Source organism: Nicotiana tomentosiformis, chromosome 10 (assembly GCF_000390325.3).
Source record: "Nicotiana tomentosiformis chromosome 10, ASM39032v3, whole genome shotgun sequence".
Lineage (NCBI taxonomy): Eukaryota > Viridiplantae > Streptophyta > Magnoliopsida > Solanales > Solanaceae > Nicotiana > Nicotiana tomentosiformis.
Window position 1 is genome coordinate 60,064,371 of NC_090821.1, and position 17,451 is coordinate 60,081,821.

General features: G+C 33.9%; 1 protein-coding gene across 1 annotated transcript; it reads left to right on the forward strand.

Annotated features, from left to right (window-relative positions):
* Positions 1 to 5,267: 5,267 nt before the first annotated feature.
* LOC104120808 (probable L-cysteine desulfhydrase, chloroplastic) lies at positions 5,268 to 7,584 on the forward strand. Its single transcript, XM_009632650.4, has one exon. The coding sequence runs from the start codon at positions 5,420 to 5,422 to the stop codon at positions 6,746 to 6,748; it is 1,329 nt and encodes a 442-aa protein (XP_009630945.1). The 5' UTR covers positions 5,268 to 5,419; the 3' UTR covers positions 6,749 to 7,584.
* Positions 7,585 to 17,451: the final 9,867 nt, after the last annotated feature.

Genomic DNA, 17,451 nt, shown 5'->3' on the forward strand with positions numbered 1-17,451 from the left:
TAGGAATTTTGAAATGTAATAAGGGGACGCACAGTCATTGCTCAACCTTTTTAGTGAAATGCAGGTAAAAGATAGGGAGTTTTTCTATTCAATAGACGTTGATAATATTAGTAGGCTGCGAAATGTAGTATGGGTGCATTCACACTATAAGACGGCGTATGAGCAATTCCATGATGAGATATGCTTTGATACGATGTACCTTGTGATTCACTATAATATGCCATGTGCTACATTTGTTGGCATCAATCACCATAGACAGTCCATCTTACTGGGATGTACTCTCATGTCTCATGAAGATATCGATAGTTACAAATTAGTTTTTAGAACCTGGCTTGAGGCCATGAAAAATGTTCATCCAGATGCTACCATAACTGACTATTGTTCGAGCATTAAGCCAGCCATTGCTGAAGTGGTGCCACATACAATACATAGTATTGTATTTGGCATATATTTTCAAAGTTTCCTCTTTACTTAAGTGGTGTTCATCCTTCTAAAATTGCACGTGGAGAATTTAAATCCATGGTCCTTGATAGCATTACTGTTGAAGTTTTTGAGAGAAAATGGACATAATATATTACAAAGTACAATATGCATATAAGGAATTGGTTCAACAAGCTTTACTCTGAGATGGAAAAATGGGTTCATGTGTACCTTGATGTGTATTTTTAGGCTGGTATGTTGTCTACGCAAAGAAGTGAGGGGATGCATGCGTTCTTTGATGGATATATTACCCATCAAATCACTCTTAGGATATTTTTTCACCAGTACGAGTTAGCTATAAGAGCTAAGCATGAGAAAGAGTTGGAAGCAGAATACAGATCAAAAGGCTTTCAAATTGTGTGTGAGTCATTGTTCAAGTGAGAGTAACAAGTAATTCACTATTATAGGCATATAGTAATTCACTGTCAGCAGCCCTGACGATCATCAAGTTGTCCCTGGTGTTGAGAAATTCATCGTGAATGATTATTCAGTTGTACAAAAAATGGTGAAAATCCATTAGAGTACACAGTTGAATATACACCTATCGATAATTTTTTAGTTGCAGCTGCAAATGGCTCACAACCGTATCAAACTATCAAACTCAACATCATGGCTCAAAGCCATATCACGCCATCAAACAACTTATAAAATAATTTATTTTCTTATTTGTATTTTGTATAAAATAATATATTTGTCGCTAATCTAAGACTACCGATCTGCCAAGCTCACGCTTGTCCCAACACATGGACCGGGTAGATAAAATATATTTTTCTAGATAGGTTTTGAAAAGCAAGCATCAAATCTTAAAGCCTCACTTACCTCGCTAACGAAAAATTTTCCAACCTTGCAACGTCTAGAACACCAACCAAATAGTCTCCAATGGCCTCAATCTATACAACATATTGATAAATGATATCACTTAATAGGTCAAACTCAATATCTCTAACTTTCAAGCTTAGAGTTAAACCTTAATATTTCACACCTTAAACCTTGAATTAAAGGAGAAAATTTAACACTATCCACTACTAGAAATTCGGCCAAAACCGACCGCGGCCAACCGACCAACTTCGGTCACCGAAAAATCGACCGAAGTTGGTCGGTTTTTTTAAATATTTTATTTTTTAGTTTTTTTTTACGAAACCGACCGAATTTTGGCTCAAAAATGCGGGAAACTATTTTAGCATCCCGCGAAATTTATTTTTTAAGAAATCGATCGACATCGGTGATTTTTCATATAAAATAAATTAAAATTAATATTCAAAAACCGACCGAAATTGGTCGGTTATTTGAGTCAGTCATTTTAAAAAACCGACCGACTTCGGTCGGTAATTTTATATTTTTAATAAAATCGACCGAAATCAGTTGGTTATTTTCGCGCGAAAATGCAATTAAAGAGTACAAATAAATTAAAAGAAAGTCATAAACCAAAATGTACCAATAGTCTAGTGGTAGAATAGTATCCTGCCATAGTACAGACCCTAGTTCGAGTCCCAGACGGTGTATTTTTTAATTTTTAATTGCATAATTAAAAATACCATCGAATTCGATCGGTTTTTTCGGCAGATTTTTCTTTTTTGGGTCGTTTGTGAAAATTAATTTACCGACCGAAATCAATCGAAAATTGCGACCGACTTCGGTCGCTATTTTTTACCGACCAACTTAATTTTAACGGATTAAAGTCGGTCGAAAATTGGTCGATTTTTCTTGTTTTTCCGACCGATTTCGGTCGATATTTTTGGACGGTTTTAGGCAGTTTTCTAGTAGTGATCGCTATCTAACTTAATTATTCAATTAAAATTTATATAAATTAATACTTGTACTCCAAGTATATAAAGTAAAATAAAGCATCTTCATACGTTAGAAAAATAACGAGCAGTAGCTGAAAGGAACAAGTCCAAAAATTCAAATAAGTTTTCATTAAATAATTGAGTTAAAAATCTGATGCAAATTTTGATATGGAGTTCTCATTAAAAATTCAAATTCCTATCTCTAATCCTACTATTCATTACAGAACGATTGACACCTATTATGGCCAAAAATCCTAAGGTTTGTAAAACAATTAAAAATGGCCAAATACATATTGGCTCCTTAAACTTGACACCAAAATCCATTTGGACATCTCAACTTAGTCATGTTTTATTTAAACACTTCAATTATATTTCAACTGTGCCATTTAAACACAAAATATTGTCGTGGCAAAAAGATTGTATTCACGGCTCTTGGGCGCGTGACTGGATCTGATATAATATTTTCCTTTTCTTTTTATATCCTTTTCCCCCCAAAAGTTCATCACCACATACAACTCATTCACCATTCTCATCCCTCTCTCTCCTCCACCACTCTTCCCATTCCTCCTCCACTGTCTTGAAGCAAAATAGGCCGAAAACCTTTTAAATTTATTAGGAATTTTGGTGGCTTGATAATGACATAATCTATTTGTTGAAACTTTTTACAAAATAAAATACATAGAAAGAGAAGATTGTTGGCCCCTTCATTTATGTTGCTTTGTTCGATGATGAATTCGGGTAATATCAATTTGAAATTCTTGTTACCCGGTTCTTCAGAAATTTGAAGCTTTAAGAAAAATTAAAAATTTCATATTATTGCTGATAATATCAGTTAAAGATTAAAGCTGAAACCTAAAAGCACCACACTCGAGTTCAAAGCTTTAAATTTCGAATTTTAAATTTTAAATTTGTAGGTTATCTTATTCTGTTTTCATTCCCACTTGATTTTGTACTTGAATTTCATAGATTTGGGTTGGTTGATTTTGACCAATAGATGATTGATGTGATTATTGGAGTTTCTATGGGCAATTTTGTTCTTGAATTTCAATTCAGATCTGGGTTTTTTTTTCATTTTGGGGAAGAAGTGAGAAACGGGCTTGGCAATTAGTGATGGAATTTTGCAATAAGGCCATAAAAAATTCTGATAATGTGATCGACGGCTTAAGTAAAAAAAATGGTAAAAGAGAAAGAAATCGAAAAATAGAAATAATACATTGTTCTTCTTTCATTTTTATTTTTTTTCTTTGCTGACTTGTCTTTTTGTTAGTGGTGTTAATTATCATGTCAATGACAAGTATCGTTCACGCACTTAAGTTTTGCTTAGAGTTGTCAAAATTGTATTTAAGTGAAACAGTTGAAATGTAATTGGAGTGTTTAAATGTAACATGACTAAGTTGAGGTGTTTTAATGAATTTTGGTGCCAAATTTAAGTGGACGCATATATGTTTGGCCATTAAAAATTAATACAAAGTAAGGAGAGTTGAACAGTAGCGAAAATTCACACATATGCACAGCTAATTTCTCTAACTTTTACTTCTAAAGAATTACCCATCATTGTATCCCCTAATAATTAATACTATCACATCATGGCTTGGTATTGAGCCATCATTACACTTCTTTACCAAAACTAATTTGCAGAATAATTTTTATTTACACAACAATGAACTAATTAATCGTTATACCTGCACTATAAAAGCTAACCACCTAGTTTCTTACGATGCCGCCGCTAATTTCCCCAATACAAATCTTCTCTGAGTATTTTGCCTCTTTGTTTCAAGACCCAGGAATCCCAAATTTTCTATTCTTTAGGTCACTAAAAACGTGGCAGCCATAAGAGAATGGGCGTAGCTCACTCCTATTTATTTAATAAAATAATCAAAGTCAACTATATAAGTATAGTTAAAAACAAATTAGCCTCTAACTACTTATTTAGTACCATATCTCAAATAGTAATATATTTCCCTCCACAAACTTAATATTTGACCCCAATAGCTACAAATTAAATTAGTTCTCCAATCTTCTAATTAATAAGTATATAAAATATTCGAATTTTGTCGGGCCCAATATGAATACCGAATATCAGGCACGATACAAAAAAATAAAAGAAAGGAACAATGAATGTGACAATTTCTTGATTAAGGAGGCATCCTTAGCGAAATATCTTAAAATTAGAGGTGGAGTCAGGAATTAACTCCAATAGCCGCCTACCTAGTTTTTTAAAACTAAAAAGAGCCATTGGATATATAATATATGTAAAATTCATGTATAAAATGTGTATAACTGTATATCATCAATGTATAATTTATGTATACCGGTTAGAAAAAGTAAACAGTAAATCCCGCAAGCTATTTGTGTAAAAATCCCTTTCAATTTTATAGGTGCTGGATTTTAGAACATAATTTCAAGTACTCCAAACTTAGTTCTAAATTTAATATTTATACATATTTAATGAACTTTTTAATATAATTATTTTATTTAAATAAAAATTATTGGGTGTGACCGAACTCAGAATTCATTCTTCTAGTTCTGCCCCTGCTTAAAACGGATATTGTAGTTATTGCTAATTATATTTTCTCTTGTCCACTTTAATTGATTTTTTGGTCTTTTTTTGTGGTTCACAATATTTGATTTTTTTTATTAAGAAGGAATTAAATTCTTTTTTTCAAAGTTGTCGTTGGAGTAAAGAACTTAGGAGAATTTATTATATTTTTAATGAACAAATTAAGTTTAACATAGTTAATTTTATTGTTAATTAATATTAAAAGTGAATTCTTAATATGTGTGATAACAGTAAAAAAAATTAATTAAAGTGAATTGGAGAGAATACTATTTAAATAAAAGTTATTACACATTCGACTGAACCGTATTCAGGATTCTAACTCTGATCCTGCTTAAAATGAATATTGTAGTTAATGCTAACTTAAATTTGTTTACCCCGCTACGTAGTGTTTCAAGATAAACTACTCCTACTTTATACTTACAAGTTTTGTCTTCTTCCATTAATGGTTGCCTGTTCCCATGTCATACAAGCATTTTCTAAAACACTGTCGCACTAGTGTCTCCCACAACCAAATCAAATACACTAATTTATTGGGTTGAACTCTAAGAAAGTCGTCGCTTTAGCTGAAATTTCTGAGTTCCAACTTCCAACCATGTCTTCTTCCCCTAAACTCCGCCATGAAAATGGCCCAACAACCACCTCAAAACCCGAACTTAAACCCATAACCGGAACCGAAATTGAGGCAGAGTTCTCACACCACGACCTAACCGTAGCCCGCATCAACAACGGCAGCTTCGGATCATGCCCGTTATCAATAATCTCTGCCCAACAACAATGGCAACTTCAATTCCTTAAACAACCCGATTACTTCTACTTCAACACTTTGAAACCCTCCATGCTTAAATCCCGTACCTTAATCCAATCCTTAGTCAACGCCGAAGATGTCGACGAAATCTCCATCGTCGATAACGCCACAACAGCCGCCGCAATCGTCCTCCAACACGTCACTTGGTCTTTCTTTACTTCCAATTTTCAACCCGGTGACGCTGCCGTTATGCTCCATTACGCTTATGGTTCAGTTAAAAAATCCGTTCAGGCGTATGTTGCACGCGCCGGCGGCAAGGTAATTGAGGTCCAGTTACCTTTTCCGTTATTGTCGAATGAAGAAATTATTACTGAATTTGATAAAGCTCTTAAAATGGGGAAAATTAATGGAGGGAAAATTAGGTTAGCTGTAATTGATCATATTACTTCTATGCCTAGTGTTGTTATACCTGTTAAGGAACTTGTTGAGATGTGTAGAAATGAAGGCGTGGATATTATTTTTGTTGATGGTGCTCATGCTATTGGAAATGTTGAAGTTGATGTAGGTGATATTGGAGCTGATTTTTATACTAGTAATTTGCATAAATGGTTTTTTTCTCCGCCTTCCGCGGCGTTTTTGTATTGTAAGAAATCGGATAAGGTATTGGATTTGCATCATCCTGTGGTATCGAATGAGTATGGGAACGGGTTGCCAATCGAGAGTACTTGGATTGGGACGAGGGATTATAGTGCACAATTGGTGATTCCGGAGGTAGTGGAGTTTGTGAACAGGTTTGAAGGCGGGATTGAGGGAATTAGGAGAAGGAACCATGATAAGGTTGTTGAAATGGCAGAGATGTTGGTGAAGGCGTGGGGGACGAAATTGGGGACGCCATCAGAAATGTGTTCGAGTATGGCCATGGTTGGAATGCCTGCATGTTTAGGGATTTCTAGTGATTCGGATGCTTTGAAGTTGAGGACTCATTTGAGGGTTTCGTTCAAGGTTGAGGTTCCGATATATTACAGGGCGCCATTGGAAGGGGAGGTAAATCCGATAACAGGTTATGCTAGGATCTCCCATCAAGTTTACAATACCATCGAGGATTATTATAGGTTTCGAGATGCCATTATCAAGCTTGTGAACGATGGTTTCACTTGTGCAGTTCTCTCGAATTGACTAGGTGATTCTCTTTCAATGGAATAAAATGTCTTTTTCCAACTCTTTACTGATTGGAAATTATTGTTGTATTGTGAATATTAGCTCTTGCAGTGGAAACAACATTTTGTAGAAATGCAAGGTAAGACTGTGTACAATAAACTCTTGTGGTTCGGCCCTTCCCCGGACCCCGCACATAGCGGAAGCTTAGTGCACCGGGCTGCCATTTTGCCCTTGATTAGAACTTGATGTCAAATTTAGTTCCCTGTGTTGCACTTACAATGTGAATATTAGCTCTTTGTTGTGACCATATGGAATCATTCTATACAAAACTAACCACTGTTGAAACACCAATATTGCTTCTGAATTCTGATGAAGATATCTTTTTTGCCAAGAACCTTTGTGCCTTTCCTATTTGGCAGGATGAAAATTACTAGTTTCAAACTGGGAGCTAAATTTTGCTCAGACAGATTAAATTTCGGATTATTCCGGAAAATTTGAGATGCTTGTCAAGTACAATGGATGAACTATAAGGTTAGTTTTCAGCTTAGGAAAGTGTTGGTCCCAGCAAAGTAGGGGATCGGATTCATTAGCGGGCAGTCCGGTGCACTAAGCTCCTTTCTATGCGCGGGTCCGGGGAAGGGCCGGACCACAATGGTCCATTGTACGCGGTTTTACTCTGTATTTCTGCAAGAGGTTGTTTCCACGACTTGAACCCGTGACCTCCTTTCCTGGTCACATGGCAACAATTTTACCAGTTACACCAAGATTCCCCTTACATTTACAGAATGTAGTTAGTTTGGTGAATTAAGTAGCAGGATCTTAACATTGAAGGCATTTTCTACTTTTTAGCTTAATTTACTGCTTCATACAAAAATATATGTGTTTCTCATTTCTGAAATAACATGCTTACATCTCCGTTTCTACTTAAACTAGTGGGAAAATATCGGCTATGTCCATTTATAAGTAGCTTATTATAAAAATTGGCCAATTCACAAAATATTAGCCAATTAGCTATTTGTAACAAAAAAAAGGTCAATTTTTTGCTTTCTTTTGAGTGGGTATTATTAGAATAGATTGGGTACATCTTAAGGAGATTTAATCTCAGTTTTTGGGATGATTTGGTGGAGTTTTGAGGTGGTTTGAATTGAAAATTTGAAATAGAAGATATGAAAAAAAATGATAGGTGTATCACACTGTGTATCACAAATGTATCATATTTGTATCAAATGTGTATCACATGAATATCCATGTATACATGTGTGTGAGATACATGCGTGATACATGTTTGATCCATGTGTCGCTGAAGAATTTTTTGAACTCGATTTTAACTACGAATTTTGATACCAAATCACCTCTAATCTTCCTCAATTTTTGTATATTGACTTATCTATATGTTTTCAATGAATCTCAAACATACTCATTGAAAAAAGTCCTTTTTTGCTTAGATTTTTGGAATCTTGTATATATATATATATATATATATTGGTATTTTATCACCTTATTTGCTACCTCATCCATGAAATTTCCTTTCCGTCTTGCATCTAATGATGCTAATCACACTTTAATGACTTATTTCTTTGGTTTTAATATTTTTATGGTTTTAATCTTTGGTAAGTCTATGATTAATGGCTAGAGGTTGGTAAGTTGGGGCTTTTTTGGGACATTTTTGTAAGATTACCTAAACTAGTTATATTTAGCCCGTGCAAAGCCCGGGCCCAATTCAAAAAATTAAAGCCTGCAAGAGTATTTGAATGGGGTTTTGCATCTATACCCGATTTTGGAATCACAATTAAACTTATACCCAGTTTGCAAAAAATATGCAAGCCTACCCACTTTACAATCAACTTCAGACTTATCGGGTCTAAAATAAAAACTAGTCTGAAGTGAAAAAATTACACTTCAGATGCACTTAAGACCAAATAGGTTTGAAGTGCAACTAATTGTTTCATGCACTTAATACTAATAAGTCTGAAGTGAAAAATTGTACTTCATATGCACTTAAGGCCAAAAGGTCTGAAGTGCAACAAACGTTTTCCTACACTTAAAGCGAATAAGTTTGAAGTGAAAAATTACACTTTAGATACACTTAAGGTCAAATAGGTCTGAAGTGCAATCAATGGTTTCATGCACTTAAGGCCAATAAGTGTGAAGTGAAAAATTGCACTTCAGATGCACTTAAAGTCAAAAGGTCTAAGTGCAACAAATGTTTTCCTACACTTAAACCTAATAAGTCTTAAGTGAAAAATTACACTTCAGATGCACTTAAGGCCAAAAGGTCTGAAGTGCAACCAACGTTTTCATGCACTTAAGGCCAAGTAGGCCTGAAGTGCAAATTGCCCAGAAACAGAAATTTATTCTTCGAATTTTAACAATACAATATACGATTTAATGCCTAAATCTACTTCAAATTTGAAACATAACCTCCAAATATCATCAAGAACAAACCCCAATAATCAATTTATCAAAACAACAATAAATGTAACGAACCCATTTTGCAATTAAGAAAAAAAAAGAAAGAAACCCTTAGCAATAGTAAAAAATAAACGTCACAACAACTCATCATTGTAAAATATCATAAACTACCTTAAATATGTTCACAAATACCATATAAAATCACTATTACCCGATACGTTTGACTTCTATTTTACTTTTATTGAGATGTACAATCGTTTTTCCTAGATAGATTTTGTTTAGAATATATTTATACACCAATAAGTTTTTCAAATCCAACTGAGCCTTAACATGCTTATCCTGTTGAACTGTCAAATGTTTTTAGTTTTCTAATTTTATAGTAAGCAAAATATTAAATGTTAACTTTTAATTTGGCAACTGATTCTACCAATGAAACAAATTTCATGCACACTATAAATGATATATTGATTAGGGGTGTCAGTGGTTCAGTTCGGCTGGTTACTTTATAAAATTTGTATCATACCAATTTTTCGGTTATTCTATCATGCATAACCAAAATTAGACTTTTAGAAACTATAACAATCATGTCGGTTTCTCTTTGGTATCGGTACAGTTCGGTTAATTTTTGTTATTTTTTTAAATGTCATTTAAAAGTTACTAGTAGAAGCAGAATGCAATAACATACGTATTTTTATAGGACTTACCAAAACTCTCCAGACATTTTTACTGTTTAACGGTATGAATTAAGAAACTATGAAAGATGACCATAGTATAGATCCATCAAGCTCAATAGAAATTGCGCAAAGACAAAGAAAATATAACAAGAGTGGAAAGATATTAAGCAAGCCTGGACTTAAGAACAAAGTCTATAGAAGATCAAATATTCAAAAATATAAATTTAAATTATACGAAAGGAAATATATTCAATACATTGTAGTTTGCTACTCATAATCTCTAGAATATCTTGTGTCTTGATAGTAATATGCTGGAAATAGTTTAGTTTCAATATGATTAGTATAATAGGTTTCAGAATTAAGATTTTGAGTTTAATTACTTGTTGCCTTGTAACCGTTTTCATAATTTCAAGACCCAAGGAAAAATTTAATGCTTTATTATTTTTAAACTTAATATATAAATATATTTTCCCATGTAAATTTATTTGGTACGGTTCGGTATTTTTTCGGTTTATTTTCATAAAATAAAAAACATACCCTAATTATCAATATTATCAATACAGTTATAGATTTATATAAAAACCTATGATTTTATTAAAAGAAACCTAAAAATTAGTTCGAAGCGATACGGTTCAGCCGATTTAGTTGGTTTTAAATATCCATTGGCACCCCTAATATTGATCATGTATTGTCGCAAAAAGTAAGTTGCTTAGATAATCTTATATGAGAAAGACAGGCAACAACTACCTCTTATAAATTTATTGTACACACCAGAATAATACTTTTCATATAATGAGGCGACACAGCCCAAACAAATAAAGTTGATATATAAAATTTTCTCGAGTAATTTTATTAGGTAAATGGTATTGGATAATTCTTTGCACATTGCAACAATGTTTTCATTTCATAAATAAACTTTATTATAATGTATTTTAAAATATGGTTTTTATGCTCTTTTCGTCGAACGTTTACAGCTAAATAATGCCATCTTTTAAGACTCTTGAATTAACGCGATATATATACATGATCATAAGTAAATAAATTAGTTAGAAGTGCAAAAACAAATTGACTTAGTAACTTATCTTTGTCTTTCGGGACCACCTTTTATTTTTAAAATAACTATTAAGAAATTTCAACAATATCATATTGCTACACCTGTATTATAGTATAAGACTAATAAAGTTTCTCGTAATTAAAGATATTATGTAAAATAAAACAATGAAGAATTCTATACTAATGTTTGTAGACATTTATTCAAAATTGAGTACCAAAGAATTTAAAAGGTTTACCACGTACTCTTTTATGCGATACTCTTTTTTATTTATTTTGTATCAAACAAAATGACATTTTTTAGGAAGAAACTAATTTTAAACTTCTCAATTTAGTCTTAATATGATTATTTATAGCCATGCAAATATATATAATATGTTTTTACACAAATTTCTTTACTTACATATTTTAGTTTCTTTAAGTGTATATCTTAGTAAGATATCTCATTTATATGTTTGATAAGAATACAAGACAACATCAAAGTACTCCCTCCATCTTATAAATTTTCATGTTAATTGTGTTGAGGCAAAGTTCAATCCAAATTAAGCATACAAAAGAATTAAAAAAGTTTATCCACGTTCCGTCTTATGTGATACTCTTTTTTATACTTTGTACAAAATAGATGGATATTTTTCTTTACAAGAGAACTAATTTTAAACTCCTCAATTTAATCTTAATATGATTATTTATAATCACATAAATAAATATAATATTTTTGTAGAGTCAAATTTCTTTAAGTACGTATTTTAATTTCATTAAGTGTATATTTTAGTAACATCTCTAGTAGTGAGCACCCTCCACTTCCAACAAATAGGTTGTGAGTTCGAGTCACCCCAAGAGCAAGGTGAGGAGTTCTTGGAGGGAGGAAGCCGAGGGTTTATCGGAAACAGCCTCTCTACCCAGGGTAGGGGTAAAGTCTGCGTATAAACTACTCTCCCCAGACCCCACTAGTAAGATTATACTGGGTTGTTGTTGTTGTTGTTGTATATTTTAGTAAGATATCTAATTTATATATTTGATAAGGATACAATACATCATTAAAGTACTCCCTCCATCTTATCAATTTTCATGTTAATTTTTTTGAATCAAAATTTAATCCAAATATTAAGCATAGATCCTTTCAAGACTATTCTGTTTCATTTTCTTAATTAAACCTAATATTATGATTGTTACTGGCTAGGGAATCCCATGTTTTGAGAAGTTAGAATTTAGAAAGAGAAAAGACAAATGATTAAGTCTATTAAAGGCTGTCACAATAGCCAAGAGTGGGTCCCGCGTGAATGATTTTGGATGTCTTGGGGAAAAGGTAATCATGACGTAATTAAAAGGGTAATCGAATTCTTATTGGATGCAGCTCTTTTACTTTGTAACCGGATTCTTAATGTATCTATAGATATAGATACATTACTATTTTCCTTAAGAATCACCTAATTATAACCTAGAGTGTAAGGTTGAATATTTTCTTAATTGAAATATAATGACTTGAAGGAATAAGCCTAAGTCTAACCTCATGCATCAAAGATAAGGGGTTGTTTGGTTCGGAAATAAATTATCTCATGATTAATTATCTCGGGATTAATTATCCCACCTTCCCATAGAGATAAAAATAACACTACGATTCTGAAATTAGTTATATTGCAATATTATTCCAACCAAATGCGAGATAAATTCATCTTAAATTTAATCCCGAAAAGTAGAACAGATTCTCGTCATTAGTGGCTTTGGCTACCAAATAAAGAATTAGAATACTTGGCAAAATAGGAAAAGAACTATTTATAGAAAGAGTGAAAAGGAGAAATATTAATTAAATTATTATATTGAGGGCAAAAGTAAATATTTTGCAAACTTGAGATACATTTTTGGACCTTTTTCATATTTATTTTTTATTTTTAAAATGGCTCCGTTAGTGAAAAAGAGTAAAAGTAAATCACAAATCAAAGGGAGAATATGTGCCAATTTCGTAACGGCATGGCCAAAAAAATGCTCAACTATTAACCGAGAGCAAAAGTGTCCCTATGCGAATAGTAGAGGGGAATTTTCCTTTTTCATTCAAAGTATTCACGTCACATCACACGTTAGTACTCTTACCAACTGACTTTGGTCTATTGGAAAAACTCTTTTCGCACCTTAATCATGAAGATGTTGCTAAGCCGACTTCCCTTTTATGTTACTCATTACATTAATTTCCATTCTTTTCACATCAAAAAGAATTCTAACTGCTAGTACAGGTTGTGTGAATCAAATAGCTTTGGACGAAGTCTGATACGTATATGTATGTAATAACCACAGTTAGGGAGTAATCATAGTTAAATCCATAATTAAATGATAAAGAGTAGTCGAGTTAGTAGTTAAAATTGTTAGTGAAGGTAGTCAGAAGAGGCACGTGTGTGTCAGTGACGCCTAGTAGTTAGTTTTTATTAGTCCCGCCAATATTACTGTATTTATAAATAATAATTCTGCAAAATAAAAGTTATCGTAATGAAACAGTAATAAATTCGAGCCCACTGAATACACAGTGTTTCCTTAAGGAATTTAATCCCCTCCTAGTACCCAAGGTTATGGATTATTTCCTCCAAGGATAAAACGAATAACACACTGGTGTAGTGGTACTTCAAACCCCAGTGTTTCAGCGAACACAAAGTTCGGTAGCAAATCACACTTACAGTTGCTTTGTTTGAAGTTAAAAACAATGCAGAACGAAAGAGTAGAAAATCAGAAAATCGTATGGAAATGCTGAGAGGAAGGAGTGCAATGTATAGCCAAATCTGTTGAGCGATTTCAGTGTTATGTATTGTGTGTTGTGTGTCTTTCTTCAACAGCTGCTGCACATATATATAGCAGCCAGTGTTGAAGAAGACCAATCGTCCACCCTCTATGGTGGAGCAAGCATTAGCTTGTTTGTGGAGCAAGCACATTCATGGTGGGAAGAGCATTAGGCGGCTTCCAAATGGTCAATACGCGGATTGGAAAATATCCGTTACAAATGCGGATAATCTTACGTTAATATTTACTATTAACAAATAAATTTGGTCCAAAAAATTAATCAATCAATCGATCATTTGACCAAATCCGAATCCGAATCCGAAGCCGAAGCCGAAGCCGAGCGAGCGAGCCGTAGCCGAAGCCGAAGCCGAAGCCGAGCCGAGCCGAGCGAGCGACGATGACGACAGCGCGAGGCTTGCTTTCTTCTTAACTCTTTAAGAGCTACAAGAAGAGCAATTATATATATACCCACCAAAAATCTTTACTTATTCCAATATGGGACAATGTCTCATTGTCAAGAGGGGAAACTTAAAATTTTACTCAAAAATTTCATTTTCCCTCCATTTCCCATTCACCCTCATTTTAAGACTATTTCATCTTAAAAATAAAACCTCAACAATCCCCCACATGAATGGGGAATGGCTATATCACGGAAGTATGCATGGAAAAACTGTGTGATTTACAAGTAAGGATTAATCGCATCTGGATAAGTAGGTTTCCCTTTGAACTTTCCGTAGTAAACTTATGTCGGATATACTCGGTCAATCGGTAGATTTGATATCTTTGAACCGTCGATCTTTGGTGTATACCTAGACAACCATAAGTCACACAATCAACCCTTAACCGTCTTTGGTTCTCATTGTTGTGTTCGTTTCAGCCATGAACACCGCCTGGTTTCATAAGTGCGTAGAGAACTGGCCTTACAAAGTTCTCCTTGAAGCGGCTAACACTTCACACTTACATAGGTGATTCCTAAACGTGTCATCCTGTAGATACACTATTTGATATACCCCGTATCAAATTTAGAAATTATTAAAAAGCCTTAATGCTTTATCCTTGGTACTGAACATTGTCTCATCACAAGAACGGACTAAAATTTTATTTGACAATGTTGAACCGTCATTAATGACTTTGTTTGATCTCCTTGAACCTAGATCTTGGGATCTCCAGTCTTCTAGGTAGAGTTACCGCCACAATGACTTGTTCTCGGCCATAGCCCCATTCCCCTTGATGATTTCTCAACTACCTCTCTAGTTAGGCCTTTTGTAAGTGGATCCGACATATTATCACTTGACTTTACATAGTCAATCGTGATAATTCCTCTAGAGAGTAATTACCTAACGGTTTTATGTCTTCGTCGTATATGACGAGATTTACCTTTATACATAACGCTCCCAGCCCTTCCAATTGCCGCTTGACTATCACAATGTATGCATATTGGTGCCAACAGTTTGGGCCAAAATGGAATGTCTTCCAAGAAATTTCGGAGCCATTCAGCTTCTTCACCGGCTTTATCTAAGGCTATGAATTCAGCCTCCATTGTAGAGCGGGCAATACATGTTTGTTTGGATGACTTCCAAGATATCGCTCCTCCACCAATAGTGAATACATATCCACTCGTGGACTTAGAATCAGTTGAACCGGTGATCCAATTTGCATCACAGTATCCCTTAATCACCGCAGGGAATTTACTGTAGTGCAAGTCAAAGTTCTGGGTATGTTCTAAATATCCCAAAACTCGTTTCATTGCCATCCAATGAGATTGGCCTGGATTGCTCGTATATCGACTCAGTTTACTTATAGCACAAGCTATATCTGGTCGTGTACAATTCATGATATACATTAAGCATCCCAACACACGAGCATAATCCAATTGTGATATGCTTTGGCCTTTATTCTTTGCTAATGCAAGATTCACGTCAATCGGAGTCTTTGCAACTTTAAAGCCCAAGTGCTTGAATTTTTCAAGTACTGTCTTAATATAATGAGATTGTGACAATGCCAGACCTTGAGGAGTCTTATGGATCTTAATTCCCAGAATTAAATCAGCAACTCCCAAGTCTTTCATATCAAACTTGCTATTGAGCATACGCTTAGTAGCATTTATGTTGGCAATGTCATTACTCATTATCAGCATATCATCCACATATAGGCAAACAATGACTATGTGATTTGGAACATTTTTAATGTACACACATTTATCACATTCATTTATCTTAAAACCATTTGACAACATTGTTTGGTCAAATTTCGCATGCCATTGTTTGGGTGCTTGTTTTAGTCCGTAAAGAGACTTAACAAGTCTACATACCTTCTTTTCTTTACCTGGAACCACAAACCCTTCAGGTTGTTCCATGTAAATTTCTTCCTCCAACTCTCCATTTAAGAAGGCCGTCTTAACATCCATTTGATGAATTTCAAGACCATACACTGCAGCTAATGCTACTAACATCCGTATGGACGTAATTCTTGTAACTGGAGAGTATGTATCAAAGTAGTCTAGACCTTCTCGTTGTCTATACCCTTTGACTACGAGTCTTGCCTTGAATTTATCAATAGTGCCATCATCTTTGATTTTTCTCTTAAAAATCCATTTAGAACCCAAAGGTTTATTTCCAGGAGGAAGATCAACCAATTCCCATGTATGGTTGTTTAATATGGATTCTATTTCATTATTGACTGCCTCTTTCCAAAACAATGATTCCGAAGAAGTTATAGCTTCTTTAAATGTTTGAGACTCATTTTCCAATAAGAAAGTCATAAAATCTGGTCCAAATGAAGTAGACGTTCTTTGACGTTTACTACGTCTTGGATCCTCCTGATTACATATACTTTCTTTTGTTTCTTCTCGAGGTCGTTTAGATCCTTCACCAAACGACTCACATTCCTTTTTATACGGATATATATTTTCAAAGAACTCAGCATTATCTGATTCTATAACTGTATTATTATGAATGTCGGGATTTTCTGATTTATGAACCAGAAATCGATATGCTTTACTATTTGTCGCATATCCTATGAAAACACAATCAATGGTTTTCGGTCCTATCTTTACCCTTTTGGGTTTAGGAACTTGCACTTTTGCCAAACACCCCTACACTTTAAAATAATTCAAGTTGGGCTTCCTTCCTTTCCATTTTTCATATGGAATAGATTGTGTTTTGCTATGGGGCACTCGATTTAATATTCGATTAGCCGTAAGAATGGCTTCCCCCACAAGTTCTGTGGCAAACCAGAACTTATCAACAATGCATTCATCATCTACTTTAATGTGCGATTCTTTCTTTCCGCAATCCCATTAGATTGGGGCGTGTAAGGGGCTGTTGTTTGATGAATAATTCCATATTCTAAACATATTTCTTCAAAAGGAGATTCATATTCACCACCCCTATCACATCTTATCATTTTTTACTTTTTTATTAAGTTGCATTTCAACTTCATTTTTGTATTGCCTGAATGCGTCTATTGCTTCATCTTTACTATTCAGTAAGTAAACATAGCAATATCGAGTACCATCGTCAATAAAAGTTATGAAATACTTCTTTCCACCGCGAGATGGTATTGACTTCATGTCACAAATATCTGTGTGAATTAAGTCTAAAGGATTTGAATTCCTTTCAACTGACTTATAAGGATGTTTAACATACTTAGATTCCACACATGTTTGACATTTTAATTTTTGCATTCAAACTTGGGCAGTACTTCCAAGTTAATCATTTTCCGCAAGGTTTTATAATTGACATGACCCAAACGTACATGCCATAAATCATTTGACTCAAGTAAGTAAGAAGAAGCTGAAATATTATTATTGTTTTCCACAAC